Raw genomic sequence first — 24,967 nt, 5'->3', positions numbered from 1 at the left:
TCATCAACGAAGGCAATAATTCCAAGTCGAATACTCCTGAAAAACAGTGTTAATTAATATTTGAAGCAATCTACGTTACCGTTTAATCAAACGTTTAATCAGGTGATCTCATCGTTCACGTAGGTAAGTGTCGAACGATTTTACCAAATTCAATGCCCGAGTCGATCACCGAAACGTTCGACCATCGAGATAAGAGTCACTCGATGTCATCGCGGAATCACTGTAACGGGTAAAAAGCGGTTCTCATTCGAATAGAAAACACCGAAACAGGATGAACCTTACCTTCGAACCGTTAGCTTCTCGAACTCGACGGATTCGTTAACACCAAGATTAAACACACGGATCAATTTTCATTCTTATTTACGTCGAGTACGCGTAACAGGGATGATCACATACATGTAGAAAGTACTATAAATACTTTTATTCGCTACACTGAATGCCATGGTTTGATACAATTGAGCTTCTTCCTATAACATGTATATATATATGTATATATATATATAAGAATATAAAAAGTGTTCGATGCTCCCGCGCTCTGCAATTTAGTCGTAAAAAAACCAGTAAAAAATCCTTGCGCGGCGATACGTGGAAACGGCATATACATCCTGTCGAGAAATTATACAGTATGTCCGCACTAGAAACGGGCCGATTTAATGTCAACGCTGCTTTAAATAGTAGGAAGAATTTCATTCAAGTTTCGCGAGTGACACGGACGAGCGTCGAATCGGCTTCGAAGGTCGACACGGTTCCTTTAAATAGAATTCTTTTTATACCAGAATTCGACGGAGCAATGAAATCTGAGAATCGAATCGCTGAGGTACATCTGCCTTAAATTTAATAGTTTCCGGTATATTCTCTTACGAATGTATTAAGGTGCGCGCCAGATATTTTGGCCGCTCACGGCCACTGAGTGTTAAATCTACGATTCAAAGGACAATTTCGCTTTTTTTTTTTCTTTCTCAAATGGAGTGTCAATTGTTTCAACAGCGCTGAATTTTGCGAGTAAGAATATCCAGGTGCATCCGTCCGAAAACTAGTAGTTCCCAGGATATTCGGCCACAGGTACGGTACAAGTTCGATAAATGCAACTTCTTCGATGCATCGTGCAGAGAACTGCAAAGGGTGGTCAGTTGACTTTACACAAGAACCGATTCTCGATAAGAAACCGACAATTACGCGATAAGCCAAGCATGTACCATAAATAATGAGGCTATATCGTATAAATGGAGTTCCTTTTTATTGGATCGATTTCCTCGATAATTGTACGGCCCTCGATTCTTGTTCTTATAGTTTTGATTTCCTGCAATTATCTATAAACTATTATATCGCGCGTATCGCCTCGGATGTGAACAAAAAGTATACCGTGTTTCAGCGTCATTTTAGAAATTGAATATCCAAGATACGTATTCATTTTACGAACGACGTACGTTGATACGCTCGTTCCCAAAATTCACGAGTTCGTCGAGTTTTTTTTTTTTTTGTAGAAAACAGGACGTTTTATTTAAAAGAACGAAGTTGACCTTTGAATCTACCTACTTCTATCCGCAAAGAAATTATTAACCACTTAATTCGGGTAACGTATTTGTCAACAGACCTGGACAAATTCGATTCGAAGAGAAACAACTGCTCGAAATCAAAATTTAGTCTTGCACTTCTCGAAACGTTATTTGAAAATAACCGAAACGTCGATTTAATTGGAACGGTACACGTTTCGAATAAGTTTTCCGTCATTTGCGAATGGAAAGTTGACAATTTCGAACGTATAACATTCTCGCCTTACTTGTAACCACAAAATAGCAAAGTTTGCGTAAGAACACGTCGAACATCTTGTATATTTATAATTCGTACAAATCGCAATCGCATCGTGCACACGAACTTACAAATACGTACATCGAAAAATAGGTATGCAAAATGTCGTTAAAATATATTTATCTGATTTCTGTTCTTCCACGAATCGTTTCGTCGCTTCGAGAACAATTTCGAATCGTTACCTTTCGATCGTGAAATCGATCGGGTTCTTTAAAAAAAGGTCCAGGTCTGGACACCGTGTACAATCGATCGAAATATTTCTTAACGACTAAGCTGGTAAAAACTAACGTAAAATGAATAGTAGAAATTTGAAAAAATATTCCTCGCAACAGTCCCTAAATATTCAATAAGCAAGGTATGAAAATATTGCGTTCGTTGGCGCGAAAAGACTCGACAGGTAGGAGGGTCGGTGAAAGCGACGCTTCTTCCTGTTACTTAAAATAACGCAGGCATTTCGATGGCCTGTTTCTAGGACACCTCGCGTTGTCCAGTCTTTCTTAAGAATTCGCTCGCGAACGATCGCTACGGAGGACACAGAGAGCATTAACTCTTCCGCTGGTCGAGCGGCGCCAACTCACGTCTCCGCGAAGCAGTCGTTCTCCAAGCACGCGTGAAACGGTGCACGCACGCACGCACGCACGCACATACACACACCGCGTTACGATAGAAAAGTATCCGTTGAACTTATAAAAATATATTGTACAAGTTAAACGCGGCAACGGGCGCCGGTCGTCGGTGCAACGTACGCGAAACGTGGACGTTGCACCGAAAAAAAGAACCGGTCCCCTTTCCCTCGACCTGATCACCGAGTGCCGCGAGAACTCAGCCTAGGCGTCGCAAACAGTGTCTTAAACTATCCTAATTTAAGTTCGCCTTTCCGAAGAAAGTTCCGACAACCTAGACTAACCTCCTAACAACTGTAACGAAAGTGGAACGGCTTTGCAGGATACGCGTAACCTCGAGTAAGGACGATTAATCGAAAGATCATAGTCTCTGTCTTTCTCTCTCCCTCCCTCTTTCTCTCTTTGTCCATTTCTTTCTCTTATCTCTCTCTCTCTCTCTCTCTCTCTCTCTTTCTTTCTCTCGCACTCTGTCTCTCTTTTTCTCTCAATCTTCTAAAAAAATTTCATCGTCGTCTTACGAAACGACGGCCCTTGTTCTTGTCTCACCGTGGTGAATGCGCGACTACTTAGGCTAACAAGCTCACGGGCCGTTAACACGTAACGTGATTACACACATGTTCACACGGACTCGGGGATTAAGGTAATAAGGGGTGATAGTAGATTGGTTTGCGACTCTTCTCCATTACGTAGAACGCCTTAGGCTTGCCGTTTCCGGGGAAGTTCTTCAGGATGTTCGTGGAACCGGACTTGCTGGCGATTGGCGCATAGTACGACATGGCTGCCTTCTTCCGGTGTTTCTTCACCTTTGGCGTGTTCCTCGAGCCGTGAAGTTCGTTCGTCAAGTGAATCCTGTGCACACCGGAGTCGCTCAGCCTGTACGTTTTGTTCGCGACGTTACCGTTACCGTTGTTGTTGTTGCTGTTCTTCTTGGACGATTCGTCCTTCATGTCGTCGCGATCGTTGTAGCTCAACCTCTTGTCGTTGTTCCTAACGTGTTTCGAGGGATTCGCTTTCTGGCGCAAGAGAATCTTATTATCGTCCGGGCTGTAATACATCTTTGTCTCCTGGACATCGTGACCGATCTTCGAAATCCCCGTGCGATCGTTCTCGGCGTGAACGTTCTTCGAGGACGTGCTCTGATACTTTTTCGCCTCGTCGAGTTTCTTCTTGGTTTGGTCCAACTTCAGCTGGGTCTGGAGCCTCTTCTTCTCGGTGATCTTCTTCACCACTGGTAAATTCCAATGATAAATCTTGGCCGGTTTTCCGTTCCCTTGGAATCCCATTGGGAAATTTGGACCAGTCTTGATCACCTTCTCGTCCTTCACGGATTTGTGCGGTTTCGTGATCGAGTAATACGGCGGGCTCGCCGGTAGTTTCACTATGTAAACGTGACTGTCACGATGCCCGTGACGACGGCTGTAAGGCTGATGAATCCGTGTCTGAGAGCTCAATCCCGGTGGCTCGGGACCGGCCAAACGTTTCTTGTGGTGTCCGTCCGGGATCTGAAGCGGCGCCAGACCGAGACGATTGAAAATCGCCGCGTTGCTCGTGTGAACCGTCTCGAAGTTGGACGGGGCCTCCTCGGATGCGATCGCGACCACCGCGACGACCACCAACAGCAACCATCCACGACCGAGTAATCTGAAACGGAAAACGCATCGCGTTAATTTCGTAATCGAAGGAATCGCGTGCAGGAAGATCGGTTACCGTTTCGATGTTTCTTCGCGCGACGATAACGGTCGAACCACTCCTCCTCGATCCTCTCCGCTCTTATTTTCATCGCGAACGGAGAACGGAGAACGGAAGACGGTCGCGATAACCAAAGCCGTGTCTCGGTGTCTCTCCCGAGACTCGAATCGTAATTACAACCGACTGATTAAAAGAGTCTCGCGAGCAGACGAGACTCCCTTTTGCATCAATAGAATCTGTTTGCACCGAGACCGTAGAGGAATCGGACGAAAGGATCGAGAGAGCTGCGTCAGCTTAGGAGACAATCCATCACGTCTGCCAAGTCTGCGCGCGATCCAAAAGAAGAAGAAACGGGCCGAGCTCGCTACGCTCGCGCGGATTCTTCGTTCCGCGATGGCAACCAGAGCCGGGGGAACGAAACTAGCCACCGAGAGCGAGCCACCTGGGTCGATCGTAAACCAGACTCGCGCGTCGAACGAAACCAAGCAAAGGGAAATAATATCGTTAACCGTAAAAGTGTCGAGCGCGTCAACGAACGAACGAACGAACGACAGAGAGAGAGAGGGAGAGAGAGAGAGATAGAGATAACGACGATACGAAAAATTTTACGACCGTGGAAGACCGAATGGACAAACACGCGCGGCGAACGAGCAACGTTTCGCGCGCACGTTTCGCGCGGATCGGTTCGCGATGTTACCAGCGCGGCCCTCCTCTTCACCGACAGTTCTCAAACCGTGCTCGTTTATCGCTTATAACGACGAGACGAGCGATAAATCACCTTTTCCTCTTAATTACTCGGTACACACAGGAGGTAGCCCTCGCTAATTATTCCCTGCTGCGTCGTTTTTCCCTTTTTTCCACCGTGGCGACGCTCGGTGCATAATGCCGCGAAACGTGCGTTCCATTCGACTAACAGCGCCGGCGTGTTTCATCGGCTCGCCGTTAATTTCCAGGTTCGACGGAAAAAGACGAACGTAAAGGGAAGAAAAAGAAGAAGAAGAAGAAGAAGAAGTGGTAAGAAGAATAAAAGTCGTGAGATTCACCCGACACCCGTGAAACTGGAAAAGACGAGACGGACGCAAATCTAACCAACACCCGTTACGTCGTCGGGACTAAATGGGACACGATATTTACACTTCCAGCGCGCGACGTACAGCCTGTAATTTTCCTGTTATTACTACGGTCGTGTTGCAACACACTTTCCCGTGCACGTTTTATTCAATAAATATCGACGCGTCGTTAACGTATCGAAAAAGCGTTCAACGATGTTGTCTCGGTCGTGGATGATGAACGTGGGCGACGAGGGGACAGGAGAGGTTAAATAACGCGAGTTCTTCGACGAGTGATCCCCGCACGGGGATCCGCGCGGGTCTAACGCCGAGAACTGGGAATATTTCGCGCGCGAAAAATGCGAGACGAATAATTAAATAGCCGTTTTCTTTATTTTTGCAGCCGCGCGCGTGTCCAAGAGAAAGAGAGACGAGCCAGCCGATGACCAACGGTCCTAGTATATCCGTCACGCAATGCACATAAATTAATGCGCCAGCCGGGCGTCTCCCTCGTTGCAAAATTATTCCTCCATCCATCCATCCATCCAGTCTCTTCGCGTGGTCGTGCGGGCCCGGCGTGCGTGTCGGACGTAAAAATAAGCAGAAAGAATCACGAGGTTCGAGGCGGGGAATGAAAACGACTGTCAAGAGTAAGAGTAATACCGCTTGACGAGTATTCATCGTACGCGGTTCAGGTGTTTGGGTTTAATATAAACGCGCCGGAAGAAATTCCATTATTAAATAGCTAGATAGGATCGTGGAGCGCGTTACACGCCGACGTTGATCGTTCCATGAACGCGGATTAAATAACGAAACTATCCGTAACGGAAATCGGGGAATATAATTATCGAACGATCCGACAAGTTCGAAATGAAACGTAACGCGAGACGCTCGAAGACGCGTAAAAATTGGCTCGTTGATCGACGCCTTTAATCGACGAGAAATATCTTTTTTTCTTTTTTCTTTTTCTTTCTTTTTTTGTTTCTTGGTCCGGTACGGATCCAATCTTTATCGTAACAATGGCTCGTTCACGCGGTTCCCTCGAATTTCGAGGCAACGCTCGGACTGTATCCGTCGTATCGGAGCGGATGATCCGTGCAATAAAGCCACGTGGACACGATACGAACCAGACCAGACGAGCGAACGTCACGGCCCTTCTGAATGACCCCGTTGTTCCAAAAATTACGTAGCGTCTATTTATGGGGTGGCAGTCCTCGTTTCGAGATACGAAGATTCGTAACCGGGAAATCGAGCGACTAGACGATCCCGTACGGAGGAATAATAATATACATACTTTTCTTTTGGAAAGAATCGCGTGTCGTTGAAAAGAATCGTTTGTAAAGGCTGCTTCAAAGCTCTTCAAGGCTGCTTCAAGCTCTTTTTATCGCTTTTCCTTGAAATGTACATAGTCGAAAATACGTCCGCAACAGGATTTCTTCGAATTCGTGACATTTTCGAAGTTACAGTCGCTCGAAGAGCACAACTGACAGTTGCAAGATGAGTAAAATTTTAAACGCGTTTTTCTCAGACCTTAATTTCTTGAAATATTATGCACGATATCAGGTTTACCGATTAACTTCAAATTTGCACAGAACCTTCGGCAGACGTGCCATTATCGCACGAACCACGGTTTTTAAAAAACGCACGAACGCGTTTTTCCCAGACCCTAATTTCTAGAAATATTATGCACGATATCGCAAATTACAGTTCACCGATTAACTTCAAATTTGTACAGAACCTTCGGCAGACGTGCCATCATCGCACGAACTACGGTTTTTAAAAAAATGTTTACTCTTCTACATTTTTTTAACGTATCGTAGACTCACAAACGCAAAAGACACGATATTTGTGCTTCTTTAATTATCAAGATTTTCCATTTCTGACGAGTTCCGTACGAAACGAGATACCATTTACTTTATTTGTTTCAGATCGAAGGAACAAGGACAAGACACTTTTCCTGGCAATAGTATTCTCAGCCAAAACAAGTTCGTGTAATTTTAATTATTCTTATTTTGAAGAAAGAATTGTCTACAATCGAAATGTCGGTAAACACGCGCGCAGAACGATACACAGTTTTTCCTTTCTCGAATTCCGAAAAGAGGCGAAAAAAATGGCATTCCGGAGAAAAATACCCCCTCCTTGGATGTCAGTGACGGTGAACGTTGCGCGCCATAAACAGGGGGGGGGGAAGAACATCCTCCTATGCGAGCAGGTAACTAACAGTAACTGGATATAAACGTTCGACGACTACCTAACCGACAACCGTCCATACTGGACGCACATCGACGCGTAACCTCTGGCAAAAAAAGGCCTCGGATTACAATTCCGGTTAGCCGAAGGAAGAATAAAATGGCCGTGTGCCGATCGGTAGTCCATTACGGTCGGACGTATTCGTCGAAAGCACGCGATTGGCAGGTTAGAGGAACGCGGAAGAACGCTCGAGGAACGCCGTGGCAAGGGAGCGCGAGCCGAACAAGCGTGGGGAACGAAGATGAGAACGAGGAGACGGGAGAAAAGAAGACGAGGAATCGTAGGAGGTGAAAAGACGGAGTAACAGGGAGAGTGGAGTGAAGCACGTGCGTGCGTGTGCAGCACGGGTACGCGTGAGAAAGACCGACGCTTGAAAACGCATCAGCAGCACCGAGCGTAGGGACACGGGGCAACGTCGTCGCACCGATGGAATGAAAGATGAAAAGGAATACCAACGCTGGCGTCTTGCGGTGAGCCGAGATTAATCTCCATGATCATCAGCCGGATCAACGTTTGCGTGCTATCCGCTTTGGGCTCTTGGTTTAACCCGATCTAATGACTCGGGATGTCGGACAGTTTAGCGAGATTTCCATCTCGCGTGCTCGAAACGGAACCCCGTGCGCGAATCGCACCGATATTTCGGTTCTTAGAAACTACTTATGTGTACCTTCTCGAAACTCGTCTCGTACTCTTAGAGCGATACCATTTCGTTTTACGTACCTTTGTCGAGGGATCTGATACCACTCGACGCAAAATCGCGCTTCATCGCCGAGTTTTTTCAAGCGTGCTCCACCGACGCTTTTATTACCGATGCAATTTTATTAAAAGCGTGTTTGGGTGTGATACGTGTACTCGATACGGATTTTATTTTGACGCGAACCCTTTCACGGATATTTGCTTCTTTTTCGTTTCAAGGGGAAATCACTCTATCGTACTTTTGGCATTGCTGTGTTACACTGTACGAGTTTGCACCGAAGGAACGTTATCGATGGTCTTGCAGTCAACTGTTATTGTAAGAAGTAATCAAGAATTAATAAAGAATTGTCTCGAACTTACACTTACGTTGTTTCACTTTTCACTTTGGTTGAAGGAGATATACGCGAGTCGTTATTTAAAGTCGACTGTGTTGCAGCAAATCGGTTGCACAATTTGGATTAAACGCGTGGCAGAGCTACGTACACATACGTGCGAGCGTAAAGTTTTCGTTTAACGTAATAAGTATTAAAGTGAAAAATTGAAGTACTGTCGAGATAATCCACGAAAGATTCAATCTTACCCTTTTTTACTTGGGATGTTTCGCAACGTCTCCTAGATCATAATCGACAATATTCGATATCGTATAGGTGTTTCGAGAATGGAATCGAATGCTCGAAGAACATTCAGAACTTCAGTTCAGAATTAACCATTTTGAGACACCTTGGGATCGAGAACTGTGTAAAATAAATCGAATCCGTTGACTTCAACGAGTCCGAAAAAAACTGTTCTTTCTAGCGTCTAAAAATGTGGTCTTTCTACTTGTACCGTTCTTCGACTCGTCGATTCGATCGAGAAATTTCTACGTTAAAAAATAAAAATTTCAACCGTCGACAATTCCACGTAAACGCGACTCTCTTAATTACCCACCCGTACGAGCGAACCGCAACCTTGCAAAAATAGAGCACAGTGCTCTAAAAAATAAAGAAAATAATCGTCCATCGCTGTCTTCCATCGGATAATCGCACAATTCGGAAAAAATTCATCTCGGTGAACCCAAACACTCGATCGACGAACAGTGATCGCGCAATTTTTGAATCTACATTACGGTCTCGTTATCGGAGACTCATCGAAGGGACTCTCTCTCGAGCAGTGATGGATAACGATGTATGAAAATTAATTGCCGTAGCGAAATTATCGGTCCTTTAGCGACTTAGAGCTAATAGAAGGGTCGGTCGTCCAACGTTACGCGGTTTCGCTCGAGCGGAGCCTAACATGTCCATCAAGTAAGATGAAAGCTCGAGTCATTAGCCGGCAGTCGAGCGGGTACCACTAGCGTAGATTGTTTCGGTGCACTTGTTACGTACTGTGGTAATTTACCAGGTAATTACCGGTGCATCGACTCGTTCCGCAAACTACCTACGTCGATAAGTACACCCGTCGGGACCGTACGAATTATGCACCGGGTTTTTACCGAATAAGAATTTTAACGCGTTAATCTAGAAACAGTGAACCGGCGCTGATTGATTCAATAACGCGTCGGGAGTCCTAAGTATCCCGCGGCACGGACGCTGGGCGTCGCGGTTCTCCGGGCCACTTTTCCGTACAAATTGGTTACGATCACGTGAACGGTTAAACGAGAGAATAACACGGCAGTTCAGCGGTACGTTTCACCGCGAGGCGAAACGCCAAGGAACCGAGGGTAAGAAGAACAGGTAGGTTCGACGAGACGTACGGTCTCGCGGATGCCGCGGGGTTGTAATGGCCCACGAAGCCTGTAATTTCTGTCTTGCTCGAGTTAACATTCGACTGCGAGAGAAGGCAAACTCGCCACCCAAGCCTCGCGGTTAAGAACTCTCGGCGTGACTCATTCGAGCCGATTTAACAGGTTGACGCGATCATTTTCCGCTCGTGTTGCGAGCCAGACCGATCTCGATGCTACGATAGGGAAACTCGACGTGTCGCGTGATCCGGTTAATTCCCCATTCTCTCGGACGACGTTGCGTCTAATTGTAATCGGTACGTCTATCGCTGACAGGGATCGAATCGACCACGATGAAAGCGAGTTCGATTTCTTTAATATATAAGCAATGGAAATAATCGAGATAAACTTGGAAAAGATTTTTGTAACGAAAAAACACGTCTCGAGACATCCCGAGGACGTATTATCGGTACGTCTATCGTTGCTAGGGATCGAATCGACCACGATGAAAGTGAGTTCGATTTCTTTAATATATATATAAGGAAGGGAAGTAATGGAGATAAACTTGGAAAAGATTTTTTTAACGAAAAAACACGTTTCGAGACATCCCGAGGATGTATTATCGATACGTCTATCGTTGCTAGGGATCGAATCGACCACGATGAAAGCTAGTTAGATTTCTTTAATATATGTATAAGCAAGGGAAGTAATCGAGATAAACTACAGTCTAAAAATGTACTTATTTTTATAGAAAAAAAAGTTTTTATTGGCGCGAGAAAATTGCATCCGAAGGTATAACGAGTTCTACTCGTTTAGGAGCCATTTCCTTGGGATCATACGGAAACAAATATAGGCGGGAAGATATACGTAAAATGCAACGTAAATGCAAAACAAATATACATAACTTCAAAGGCGATCTGCTCGTATGCGCACCGTATGTGCGTGCATATGTTTGTCGATGCAGTTGAATCTGTTTCAACGGAACTTTCAGTTTTGTGTTCGCGTTTTAAAGTCCGATTCGATTTTTAATAAAACCGGTCTATGGATAACTATGATTGCCTCTCGTAAATTTCCGATATGTATTCGTTATTTGTACAAATTTTCAAAAGTATCGACCGAACGAAAACTTTGTCTTTACCTTCTCTGATAAAGGAAAAAATAAATGAAATCTCATCGCATCGTTCGAATAATTATTTTCTTGCATAGAAGAGCAACGTCAAGTGTTCCTCGCTGTTTTTTATAAATTTATCGTAACGTGTATTTTGGCGTATTATCAAAAGGTTATTTCGCAAAGTGCCCTTCTATACACTTTTGCCAGCAAAATAGCTACTTAATGTCGGAATCGTAAAAACTCGTGGAGGCTAGAACGAATATTGAGCCAACTGGATGCAATTATATCTCGTTGAAATTTTTTAATCGGTACGAAGCACGAATAAAACAACTTTTAAACCGCGTTCGAACAGTCGATGAACCGTGGCTACGTTGCCCTATTCCGGAAACGAAGCGATTCAGTCCGAAGTGACGTTTAATAAATGGGAAAGCTTCGGTCGAAGCCAAATCTTGAAACTTGGCAAGCAAAATTCTCGCTACGATTTTTTCGAATACAAAAGAAATAACGTTCGTGGACTTTTTACGCGAATACCATCAATACTGCTTATTATTGCGATCCGTTGGAAAGAGTCGATTCGTTGTACCGATGAGAACGCCGTTTCAATTGGCAGCGTGTCAACGGTAGACCACACACCGTTGGCACTACCCCGATAAATTTTAAATCAACTGCATTGGGAAACTGTTAAAACTCCACCCTAGAATCTGGATCCGTTGCCAAGCAATTATCGTTTACTGGAATCGTTTGAATCGATTCTCTATCTTCGACCTAACAACTACAAGGAAAATTCGAGAACGGTGGAAAAATTCGTACATCGATTGCTTAAAATTACCAAACTCCGTCTAAAGATTAGAAAGGGAATTTGAGAACGATACAAAAATAGAGAAAAATTCCCGCAAATATTGCTCGATATAGAACTTAAAGGAACTTAAATATCTAAAAAAATAATCCTCTATCGATTAACCGAAAGAATCTACACTCTCTCGAACAGAACTCAACAGAATTGAACTAACTACAAAAATAATCCTCTATCGATTAACCGAAATGTTTACCGGCTCGTTGAAAGAATCTACACTCTCTCGAACAGAACTGAACAGAATTTAACTATCTAAAAAAAACAACTTTCTATCGATTAACCGAAATGTTTACCGGCTCGTTGAAAGTATCTACACTCCTTCGAGCATACTAGAATCCATTCTCGTCTAGATTCGAACATTCTACGAGCCGCGCGAAAAACGAAAAGTCCGTCGCGGGAATTCAATCTCACGACTTCAATTTACGCAGCGATGTAACCGCTGAACCGACGACCGAGAAGCGAAGATATTCCGTAGAAATAACGTCGAACGTTTCGCGAACAATTTTACGCTAACCGAACGACGTGAAACAAGAACAAATCGTCCGGGTGGAGAGATCGACTTTTTAGACGGCTAATTCGTCGAATACCTGGGATTCCGTGGGACTTTAGCCGGGGATTCCGGTAAAACGGTCGGTATTTCGTTCCAGGGATACCGGGATCGCGAAAAGGACATTTTTCACGATGAGATCTACGCTGTTTCGCCAAGTGTGCACGGTAGCGAGACGCGGCACGTATATATATATATATATATATATATATATATATTCTCGAATATTCACCGTGGGCATTTGTCAAGTTGCGAGGCGAACGCGTTGGGCCAGAACGCGCATAATTATCGTCGAGTGGCAACCGCGTAGGAATGCGCGCGGAACCGATTTCAAACGCGACGATTCGCCGCGTATCGGGATCGAAATTGTGTACAAGAACCACGAGCGAGGCTTTCACGAGTCCTGGCCGCGTTGATCCAGCGTTGGTCGGCGTATCATTCGGTGGACCAGACGTAGGATTAAACCGTGGCAGGACGCGAGAACGAGGGAGTTTGTTCACCTTGGTGATCCGAGCAACCGGACTATAGTCGACGCGAAGACTGTAGAATCGAGCGTGCACCCTTGTAGTTGTCGTTGGGTTCGTGCGAACGCCACACGTGCTCGCGCGAGCCTCGTGCCGCCTACGATTGCACACGTGTCACCGAGACCGCACTGTGTACCAGAACCCAACAGGAAACGCACGGAGCAAAGACTCTTGTCCAATAGCAGCCGTAGGACTACGCTCGAAATATTAGAACGTCTCGAAACGTTCGTACTACCCAATTTTATCGCTCGAGATGTTTACGCGGACACTATCGATCCGTCCGCGTTCGATGCGTATACAATACCCGTTCCACGCGTTCGCGGCCATTTTCTCTTCCTTATCGCCGTACAATTAAATTCCAGACTTCCTTTCGTACGTATTCTCTCGCCATTATGATTTCCTCCGGAGGAGATACGAGCTCTTTCGACCGGCTTCGCGTTCAAACGCGCCACCAGATGCTCTATTAATTAGCACCTCGCCCAACTTTTTCTAATTCCATCCGGTTCTGTTTCACGTACCGACTTCGAGATCGCGTTTAATCAGCCTTGCGCGCGTTGCTCCGTTTTTGCGCGATTATTCCGCCGATGCATTAGAGAAGTAACGATAATATCTACACGGTTTCCCGCAATCGGGGAAAATGTTTCCCTGTGATGATCGTACGCTTTTACAAGGATTGTACGATAGAAATACTTTAGTTGCAAATAATTGACGAACTTTTGAGAAAGCTTCTCTGGAAAAAGGGGAGGTTTTCGAAATTTACGAAGAAACCATTTTCGGTGTACTCGTTTCGAACAATTCGCGATCGAGTCACACCTATTGATTTTTCATTCGACGAATTGAAAAAATTCTCGATTGAAAACCACCGATCGGATTGAATCCTCGACAGATTCGCAAACAAATAATATTCACTCCGCTGCAAACTGCGTATAATACGATACGAAACAAAGAATTGAAAAGATCCAGGTAACATATTCGTGTAATTTTCTCCACGTAAAATAATCCACACTTAAATCGTTACGAATCGGAGCGATTATCGAACGAACCGAGTTTACGCGTATTCAAAACTTCATAAATAGAATCTCTCGGTTGCTAAAGAAATTTAACCAACTTTCGAAATGTGAGTATCGTACTCTAACAGAGTCGACCTTGGTATTTTTTTTTTGTTTCTCCGCGCGGTAAGTTATATTTGTACAAGGTTGTTCAAAGGTCATCGAAGGTCGTACGTCGGAAGCGTCCACGGTACGTACGACTCCGAGAGACACTTCACACCTACCGAGGAGCAATTTGCATCGACGTTATTACAGTTTTCACGAGTCGAGCGCGTCTTCGCGTCTCGCTGACTCGTAACTGGAAAGTAACGCGTCACGAATCCAGATACACGTGTCAAACGGCGGCAAGAAACACGAATCACGAGAGGGACGCGTAACGTCTAATTTCACGCGTGAAGATGATCGTTACGAATTACACCGATCCGAGGGTCGGTCGTTTCTTATCGAAATCGTTGGGCATCGTGTCCCTCTTTATCGAGAATCGGTTACAATTTCGACCATCGTTGCAACGATTTTACGCTATCTCGTCTGGAAACAATTTACGATCGAACCGGATCAACGTCGACGCGCGATAAAAAATGGCGACGATATGGGAAACGAGCGCGGCCATTCTACGAAAGCGAATGCGAAAGAAAGCGAGATAATTCCGGCCATCGTTATTCTTCGAAGGCAAAAAAAAAAACTCGTTATTTGATTTTCCATGGTATTCGTTAACGAAACGACCGATGGTCGATGTTCGTTGTTTCTTTATCTGAAATTAATTCGCGACAGGAACGAGTACTCTTTGTACAGAGACTACGAATAAGGAGGAATACTTGCTGGAATTGAAGCGACGATTAAGTTTATTCGAAAATTGGGAATAAATTTTGTAATGTTGCTCGACGAACGAGTAACCCTTCCGAGTGATTCGTTTTTTGTAAATTATTTCGTTGTTTCGAACAATAATGCAAAATGACGAGTAACGGTTTTTGTTGTTCGCACGATAAGCGTGTTCGTTATCGTAAATTATTGGCTCTTGATACAACACGACGTTGAAACATTTCGTTCGATAATTGACTCGAGGAATCATTAATAACGGTAGCAAATGAAAAGAGTCGTTCAACTGGACTTGATGATGGAGAACGAACATTGTAACGCGCAAATACTTTTTGCACGGACGTATGATTTTTCGATATAACTGTATCTATTCGTTCATCGTCGAGATACCGCGAAACTTTTTAATTCCGTTTCAGAATGTACGACATTTCTACAGGGTGCTGTGCATTCTCCTTCTTTGTCAGACTCTAAATTAAAGTCATCGTCGTCTCGAAACTCCATTTCTCATCCACGTGGAATCCTTGCCGCAATTTGTTCCCGAACGTTAATTTAATGGAATTATTCAATAATCCAACAGTCTTAATTATTGTAATGGAATAATTTCATACGATGATAAATATGCCTATTGCAAAAGAAACTGTTATCTGTTATTTTGCGTTATTATTTGATATAACGAAATTATTTGTCGAATATATTTCCGATCAAATAATATTGTTACGAAAAAATGAAAGAGTAAATAAATATTTTATTTCGATAATACCTACCACTTTTCCGCGAGTAATTACTTTCGAACCTTTACCTTTTAACGATAAACGACTTTCGACCCTTTCGTTACCGAGAACGAGATCGGAGGATAAAATTCAAAATTCCTCGTTTGAAAATTTCAAGCAAAGAATTCACTTTATCATTGTTGAAAGGGAAATGAAAATTATGGTAACGAGATATCTCGTCCATATCGGTAAAAAGGTTAAGCAAAGTAAGTACGCAAAGTTGATACAAGCAATTAATATTAATCTCGTTGAATACAGAATATTTCTACTTTCGAATTTCTCCGACGTCAATCTATTGAAACGAGTAAAGTAACTCCCTTCGGCTTCGTTTGCAATTTTCGTGTAGAAAGTGTGCATCGAGGGCCACAAGGGCGCGATTTCGAGATTCGAGCCGACGTAAAATTACGCAAACACTGGACCCGCAAAGTTATCGTCGGGCATCGAAGAGCCAACGAACTCGTAACTCGTTGGAACTTTACCGTGTTTCCCGGCCAGGCAGCCGGAATTAGCCGGGTCTGGCTCGAGGCGAGCGGAAAGAGGTAACCGATTCCGCTACAAAGTATCGAAAACTAGCCGTCGTCCATCTCGGGACGTTAGGAGTCGTCTCGTTTCCCGTGGCTCGCGCAATCACGGACAACCTGCTATCACCGCGACCCGTAATCACGTATCGAGACGTAAAAAAAATTAATTGCGAACGCGGGCCTGATAGATGTCCAAGAGGAGGCACGGAGCCACGGTAAATGACAGTGATCGGCAAACGCGCACCGTGGAATTCAGCTGTTCGACGTGACTGAAATAATTTATCGATTTCCGTCGAGAATGCCTCCGGAACATGCACGCCGTCATAACGTAACGTCGCATCGCGTTCGTGCCGGCAGCTGGAGAAACCGGGCGGACGTGCCGTCCATAAATCTCAATACGACCGAATTCGTTTGGCCCGCGCCAGACTAACATTCATCGCAATCAAGTCCTTCCTTCCGATCGGAGGATGGGCTGCTCCTGTCGGTAAACCCCTTTTACGTGAAAATCTCGCCGGAACTTACCACCCGGGATCACCTAGCCGCGAAAGAATATCCACGTTGCAGCTGACCGTGTCCCGGGCTCGCAACCCGCGTCATTTCCCGCGGCAAACCCACGCGAACGTTCTCCGGTTAAACGCCGCTCGTAAATCAACGCGTAGAGTGAATTATCATGCAAATTCCTGGCCGACGTTTCATCGCTATTCAATTATGTCCCCGACGAAGCCGAGTCACGGAGCCTCGCCGTGAAATAATTCTCGCGATAGTTTCGACGGCCCACGCCGTATCGCGATCGCGGCTTCGGTGAGTAGCTCGTGACGACGACACCGCAACGGGCCGTGAATCACCGACGTCGACCTATCTCCTTTACTCGAACACTGCGACTACCAAACCGGACGATCCGGCTTCTTTCGAATCTTCTTCAAATTACTCGATCGGCAACGGTGTGCCTACAATATTCCTGGATTATTAGCAAAATAGACAACTAATGGTACTCGTAGCTTTAACACTGGAACTACCAAAGGTGTAGATCTGACTTGTTTCGAGTCTTCTTAAAATTACTCGATCGGCAACGGTGTGCCTACAATATTCCTGGATTATTAGCAAAATAGACAACTAATGGTACTCGTAGCTTTAACACTGGAACTACCAAAGGTGTCGATCTGACTTGTTTCGAGTCTTCTTAAAATTACTCGATCGACAACGGTGTGCCTGCGATATTCGTGGACAATTATTTAAATAGGCAACTAATGGCACTCGTAGCTCTAACACTGGAACTACCAAAGGTGTCGATCTGACTTGTTTCAAATCTTCTTAAATTAATGGTACACCTAACTTCGAAGATGCGTATGCGATCCGATATAAACACCGATACGTTCACCGTCTTAATGTTATCGCATTAAGCGCTACGCCTGTTTCTTCCTTTCCGTTTAGCCCGCGAAATACGATTTCTTCTTTGAACCAAAAATGTTATCCGATTACGATGCAGGTAAGACAGCAGTCGATACATCCGACACGAACGACCGTCTATAACGATCCGTTGCTAAACTCCAAAGAACGTTGTAAAAATACGCGACTTGAAGGAAAAGTACACCGTCGATCACCGATGACAAACGCGACGCTTAACGCGCGAAACGTGCTCGTTGTTTCGCGAGCTTCCGAAACCGATCGTACTCTCTGGGATCGAATCGAACGGTGACTGTGACGACGAAGTATGTCACGAGTTCGGTGTACGTTGCTCGTCACCTGCCAAACCTGGCCGTGGACAAACACGATCGTGCAACCTCCTAGAGATGTGTACGCGGCGGTTTTAAGCGGCAAACCGGTCGGCAACCGGTTCGATCTAGCGAGAATTCAAGGGGATTTCCACGTATCTCGTCGGACACGGCGGTGGCCAAGAAAGGCTCTCCCTCGTCGAGTTATCGATAGGGAGGGTGGCGGAGGGTAGGGAGGGCGTCCCTTTTCAAGAAAATGCATTAACGAGCACCGAGTGTGCGCACGTGGAGGAGGAAAGATACCGGGTAGCGCTAATGCCGTGACAATTGATGGTCCCGCGCAACGAACGCGGATAATTGGAATTGTTCGCGCACAATCGCGATTCTTGCTCGTTCACGAAATAACAATCGGGGATCCGGCTACGGGGACATAAATTTCAAATCCCCGTCGGCTCGCCTGACCCGAGAGGCACCGGCGATGTCGCAAAACCGAAACGAGCCTCGTTTTTCTCTATAACCGGCGGCCAGAGAGGGACCCTTCCGTATATCACGAAAGGATCGCTCGGCTGCCGAGAAAGGCATCCGCCAGTGATTATCGTCGGCCAGAAGGTATCCTCGTGCTCGGGAAACCCATTAGGGCACTTTCTTGAACGCGGCTACGTACCTATAATATGTATCCCTAATCAGGTGACGATCCGCTGATCGATCGTGCTCGTTACTATTAACAAGGTCGCGATCGGAGATGAAGAGCAATTTTACGGCTGCGTTGATTAATGGGTGCGTGGAACGGGTGAAACCGAAAGCAACGGACGCGGAAAATAAAAACGGAGACGCACATACTAACACGGAGAGAGGTACACGCACACGCGGACATCGCGAGAGGGAATCATCGATTCTACGTAGCGCAGACATCGCCTTGTACAGAGTCGACCCTCCCTTACGGCCCATTAAATCCACACGCGTTGCCAAGAAATCGTAGGAAGATAGAGGGACAGGGGAAGAAAAAAAAAAAAAGGAAAAAGAAGCGAAAAAAGAAAAAAACGACGGAGAACAGGAGGAAGAGACGCGAAAGTCGATCGTACTTCTGCCGAAGTACGCTTTTACAACGTTAAGGACGATTCGCGTTACCGAGACGGTCTTCGAAGGACCGTACACCTTTCCGGCTATCGAGAAACTTTACGACCACGGTCTGTCATTGTACGGGGTGCTTCTCCTGACTCGAGGTTCTTCGGTATTTATCGCGTTTACGTTTCACGAGAGACGAAACCGTCCGAGAGAAACACCATTCCGTTCGAAGAAACAAATATTACCGAATTGCGAACAATTTGCAACGATGTCGTACGTTTCGAAGTATTTCATTCTTTCAAATTGGGTTACATATTTTTATCATCGCGATTGAATGAACAGTCGAGCTAGAGGAAACAACGGTACGGTCTTTGAGTAATTTTTGGTACGAGAAATTCGTAAATGTCGAACAATGCAAATAGTGATTCAAGTATGACAGAAAGATCGGCGAAGGAGAATTTACTGTACATATCAACAATGTATTGCTAATATTTTCTCCTTAGAAATGTGCATTACAACCCTGTATATTTCTGTTTGTGTAATTGTACTCGAGGGTCATGTCCTTTAACTTTACCTGTCGATAAAATAATTTGTCTTTTTCTTCCCCTGGAAATTCGTCGATTTATTTTCAAAAGATCGTTCAATGCCAATTTCAAGATGTCATAAGAATGTCTCAAGTTTGTAATAAGTGCTAATACAATATAAATTGTATCGATATCCACAACAGAAATGCGTCAAAAAAATTGTTTTACCCTTACAACGACCTATTCTGTCATTCTTTACAATATATTAGGTTGTTCGGAAAGTCACCCCTTTTTTGGTGAAAATGAAACACGATTTTGTTCAGAGTGTATAAACATTTTATTAAATTATACATTCTCCATTTTGGAAAACGAAATGACTTTATTAACAACCCGATACGGTAACAACTTGACGTCGATCGTTTCATTCGAGGAAATTTTGCGTCAATTGTCCAACGATTTTCGTTTCGTCCCAAGCGGGACGTACTTCGACTCGACAAATTGGAATTTGTTGAAATTATCGCGCACGCGAAAGAAAGGATGTTCGCGTTTTGAAAATAAACTTTCGAGATCCGTGAGAGCGGTAACGCATTTATTTCGCGATACGATATTGCAAAATGGTAAAACATGAAATATCAATGCGCTCGCAAGTAATACGGCCGGCCGGCACTGTACGTACCGTAAATCTGCCTTTACCGTTCCCTGACGGCGCAATCAACGTATCATTCACGGAACACGGAAGTAATTACCACCTTCCTTCGTGCACCTTTAAATCGATATAGATGCAAAACAAATTTAATTGCTCCAATTGTCTTTAATGTTTCCGCTCGTGACGAAATTACGATCGCTTAGTTATCGTAACTGTGGACGGTTCCTCGTTCTTTCCGGATGAAACAGCGACGAAGATTTACCGCCGAATCCGTGCATGCGATTTACCGAGCCACGGGGCTCGTTCGATATGTAAATTAGCCCGCTACGTGGAAAACCGTCTGAAAGCATCCGGCGGTCACGGATTGTGCTTCCACGTACGTGCCACGAATCCCGGAACGAACGTTCGATTCAACGGAAAAATGGCCGGTGAACGAAACGACCGAAAATAATTTCCACGCGACTGCACCTTTATCGCAAAATTGTCCATTACGCGCGACTCGACGAACCAGAAATATAATTTACCACCTCGGATCGTTCCGTCCGTGGAAATCCGTTGGATAAACGTACGACCAACGAAATTATCGACGCGTATAAATTACAAAGTACCGATCGGAAATATCTGCGCAGGAATATTAATATCGAAGCGGAAAATCACTTTCGCGGCGCTATAAACCTCTTCATCGCGCGCGTATCGCTCGGATCGGCGTTGCGCTCGCGCGTATCCTATATTAAGTTGATCAATGCGGCTGGAAGATTACGTTCGATACACGTCGAACGATAATATCGAACGACGATATCTAAGTTGAATCTCGGGCGATAAAGGAGGCCTTCGAGCGCTACCCCTACCGCGACGTGAAAGTGACGTGCGGCGAATTGCAAACAACGAGCCCGCGGAACAAGGAACTCCAGAGGGACAGGCCCTCCCTTCGCATTTACATCGATCGTAAATTCACCGACCATAAACGTATATCTCGCCGTTAGATTCCGCACCACCCGCGTAGCATGCACCTCGAGAACATCGCATGTATGTAAGTGCCGCCGCCACCACCGCCGCCGCCGCCACCGCCGTTCGGAAGGGTTTCGCTGACATCAATTACTGTTGCTTGACACCAGCCGACTCGTGTCTCGCTCGAGTTTCAAGATTTGTGGCGCACGGCCACGGTTTTATCACCGTGTACGATTTTATCGACCCGCACGATCGAATTCCGTTCGTTTACTCGGCCAGGGTTCGTCGCGGCAATTATTGCACGCTAGACGTACACGTCGAATTGTCGCGACGTTGCTCCCCGTATCTCACGGATCGAAGAGATCCCATTCCAGAAATATTTCCAACGTACTGTACGCACGAGTCCTCGAGTTACGCGGATTCGTAGACGCGCGTTCGTCACCCTATTTGCATTCGTGCACATTGCACGCGGGTGTACGTGCGTTCGGTGAACATATCGAACTTGAAGGGTTTTTCCCGTTCGATCGTCGAGTATTGAAAAATGGACGAAGGACGTTCCGATCGCGTCGAAACTCGTGTTTTTAATTTTGCGTACCAATTAGAGGACTTTGCCCACCGATCGGACCTATTGCAACGGCTTCGATCAGAGAAATGTATCCAAGAAGACACTAGGGTTGAGTAAACTCTTCTCTTTGGTTTCTCTACTCAGGAAAAAAGTATACACGGGTATGTTTAACGATAATTAATTTTTGTTCGTAAGATTGTTCCTCGAATGTATCGTAGGAAGGCAAAAAATTGATTTTAAGAGAACAGCGAGTACAAGTGTACAGTGAGAGCAAACGAGGTAAAAGTGGTGGAGATAACTCTGTGACAATCCAAAAGACAAAAATTGAAACTAAGAGAAGTGTACTTGAGAGTATCAGTGGAATACCCAAGATTCTTCTCGTTGAAACAACAAGTACCTCCAGAAAAGTTATCACAGACTCGGAGTGAAGGTGTGACACCTTCTCGAACGAATCTCTCACTTCGTCGCGCTCAATTTTGTACACACCGTGGACGTGAGTTACAAAAATGTCTGAAGAAATTTACGAGAATCTCGGCGATGGAAATTACGACATCGTACAGGTCGATTCCGTGTTTGTTCGCGAGCACGGGTATCGAACGGAACCCACCCTAGAAATATGTGAAATATAATATACAACGGGATCCACGTTCCCTTCCGAATGAGGAAAAACGGCGCGCCCCCGAACGAAACGGAATTAAGCTACCATTAAGAAACACGAGTTCCTCGAAGAGAAACCCTTGAAGGTAATTTAGCCGGTGCGCGCACACCCCGAACCGGCACAACAGAGCCGTTCAAGGGTCTCGAAACGTCGTATCGAGAATTCGGACGAGAATCTACGGCTTCCGAGACTCGAAAGCGGGGGTGGAAAGACCGAGGGTAAGTGGCCGTTTGATGGAAAATATAATACGGAGCACCGATATCGGTTTTATCGAATGGTCCCGGCGGACTTTCGCAGAATGGAATCGAGAGAAAGAACCGAAAGGAAGAGAGAAAAGAAAAAAAAAAAAGAAAAGAAAAGAGAAAACGATACGCGGGAGGAAAGAAAAGGGGAAGAATTTCAAGGGAGGGGTACCGGTGAACGTCGAACAATACGATCGTGTACCCACGAGAAAGCCGGGCCAAGCCACGGGGCATTGTTTTGGTCACGTAGCCCTACTCCCTTTTGCCCTATAATAGACTCGAGTATCTCCCGGTCGTATATCTCGTGCATTCATCCAGCGTGTAACACCCTGAACATTCTGAACGTTCCGAAGAACCTGTTACTTAACCAGATACGAGATACACCAGGGCTTTTTTTTCTTTTTTTTTTTTTTTTGCTTCTTCTTCTTTTTTTTTCTCTCCATCCCGCATTCGGTCTCTCTCGCTGCACCGGTGAGCACGTTAATTGGCGCGGTTACGTATTTATAGGGCCACGAACCGCTAATTAGCTAATTGGATTAGTGCGTCCCGATGATAAACGAAAGTCTCGGACTCTGGCAATTAACAGCGGATAATGATAGCCGGCCGCCGTTGCGCGAGACGACTATTAATTTCCGAACGTTCGCGAACCAAGTATGATCAATCCCGGTACGCTCGCGAACAAGATAATACCGCCGAGAGGGAATTTGTCAGTGTGCTGCGATCAATTGGCAGCCGTGGCTGTTGGACGATCGAGAGGACTCTTGGCGCAAGTCTTGTAATTGGCTCCGGCTTCGGTCCTGCGACTGCCAAGGAAGTGTCTTCTTGCGCGGGTAACGGGTACCAGTGGTTCTCAAAATCACCTTTTAACACCGTTGCGGATCGACGTTTCTACGAGCACCGAGCTCTGGGACGTATCGAAGTGTCGCAAGCTTTTTTTTTGTTTTTTTTTTTTCTCTGTATCTTTACTCGTACGCTCTCGTTCCTCGCGAGACCGCCTCGTCGATAATTCTCGGTGTCCTCTCCCTTACCCGGTAACATCGTTGTTTGCATCCGGTGAGTTCGTTGGTTTAATCGCGACGTTTCGTACGCGAGACACCGCGCGCGACGAAATACGATCGTTTGAAATTTTTAAACGGTCAATCGCCTTAATTAACGTCGAGTGTAACGAAACACTTGGCGCGTCGAACAGACGGATCGTTCACCGAGCAACCGGCGAGCTACGAACAGATAAGAGAACACGTTTCGCATCGAGGATCGCGCGGTGCATCCAGAACGTGACGTGGCTCGTAGGACTCTTTTAACGGAATCCTCTGTGACCGGGTAGGTCGATGAAACGAGGAAGCGTGAACGATCCCTGGAATCTCGTACTTGTATCGTTTCTATTTTTCGTTCTCGGGCCGAGCTTCCGTTTTCACCTCTCGAGCGTCCCGCGCAACCCTGAATCGAGTTCTTCGGATCGCGGGGACACACGCGGAGCTGCGGACAACTATTCAGAACGCGATGATTCCCTGTTCAAACGACAGAACGAACACCGATAGGAATGCTGAAAGCGAAGAAACGGGAGGAATGCACTTTCGTTCTATAAACCGAAGAATTTCAATAGGCCTGTCTAGCAGCCCATCCGATCACTTTCTCGCTCGCCCGAACGAATGAATGAAATACTTGGAATTTTGAACAGCCACCCGTTGTGATCGATACGAGTAACCCTAACGGGTCCCGATTTTACGCAAGCGGAATCGAAATTACGCGTTTCCGCTAACAGCTACGATACAACGTGGAATGCTATTTGTCTCGATGGGTTTATTTAAGTACTGTTCGTAACGATTCAAAACACGCCTAAACGACACCGGGTGTAATAAAATAACTTTACCAATTGTAATCGTCGAGAAACGATACTCGATTAACAACTGTTTCGTCCATTTGGTTAGTTACCGGTGACACTTTCCGCCTACGAAGATGTTCTTTCTAGCGGAGCACACATAGTTAATGCGAAACGATAAATTCGAACAATTTTTGTTCAAACGGGACACCGATTTGTATTTCTCTAACTGTCGGGGTATTACTTGTAAGAAAAGACGAAATTTGTCTCGAATGAAAGATGACGCACAGGAACTATAGATAACGATCTATATTCGAGAGTTAAATTCTTATTCGTTCCGTGTGAAATATCTAATTTTTACTCGATTAAAAAAATTCTAGTTACAAATTATTGTCCATCTGTGTTTCTAAGAGATTCGAATCTTTCTAAGATCAAAGCACTCGTTCTAGGGGTCGAGACCAATTCATTCGGGCCAAGTATGTACACAGTCGCTCGAAAGATTGGAGCACCCTTCGATCGGTATAGAAGCAAACCTTTTTATACGCATATGTTTCGATACGATGTAAGATAAAAATTAAACAAAGTAAACGTTCTCTCGAAGAGTACGAAAAAATAACAAACTGCTCTTTCTCGTTAAGTTCCATCGTTTCGTTGAATACGAGCCTCTCGGTTCGCAAGTGGCGTTTATTACAAAAATAATAAGTATTGAGAATACTTGCTTTATTTGCCAATTTAAGTGAATCAAGTGACTGTAAAAGTATCTGAAATAGTGACCGTATTAG

General features: G+C 45.1%; 1 protein-coding gene across 1 annotated transcript in view; it reads right to left on the bottom strand.

Annotated features, from left to right (window-relative positions):
• Positions 1-411: 411 nt before the first annotated feature.
• LOC143155198 (uncharacterized) overlaps positions 412-24,967 on the bottom strand; it is a 46,331-nt gene continuing 21,775 nt past the window's right edge. Inside the window, exon 2 of the mRNA XM_076327640.1 lies at positions 412-4,073. Coding sequence (XP_076183755.1) covers positions 3,068-4,073 — 1,006 coding nt within the window. The 3' untranslated portion in view covers positions 412-3,067. The remainder of the gene's footprint in view (positions 4,074-24,967) is intronic.

The sequence above is a fragment of the Ptiloglossa arizonensis genome, chromosome 2 (assembly GCF_051014685.1).
Source record: "Ptiloglossa arizonensis isolate GNS036 chromosome 2, iyPtiAriz1_principal, whole genome shotgun sequence".
Lineage (NCBI taxonomy): Eukaryota > Metazoa > Arthropoda > Insecta > Hymenoptera > Colletidae > Ptiloglossa > Ptiloglossa arizonensis.
The sequence above is the reverse complement of the archived record's forward strand: the minus strand, read 5'-3'. Positions and strand labels throughout refer to the sequence as shown.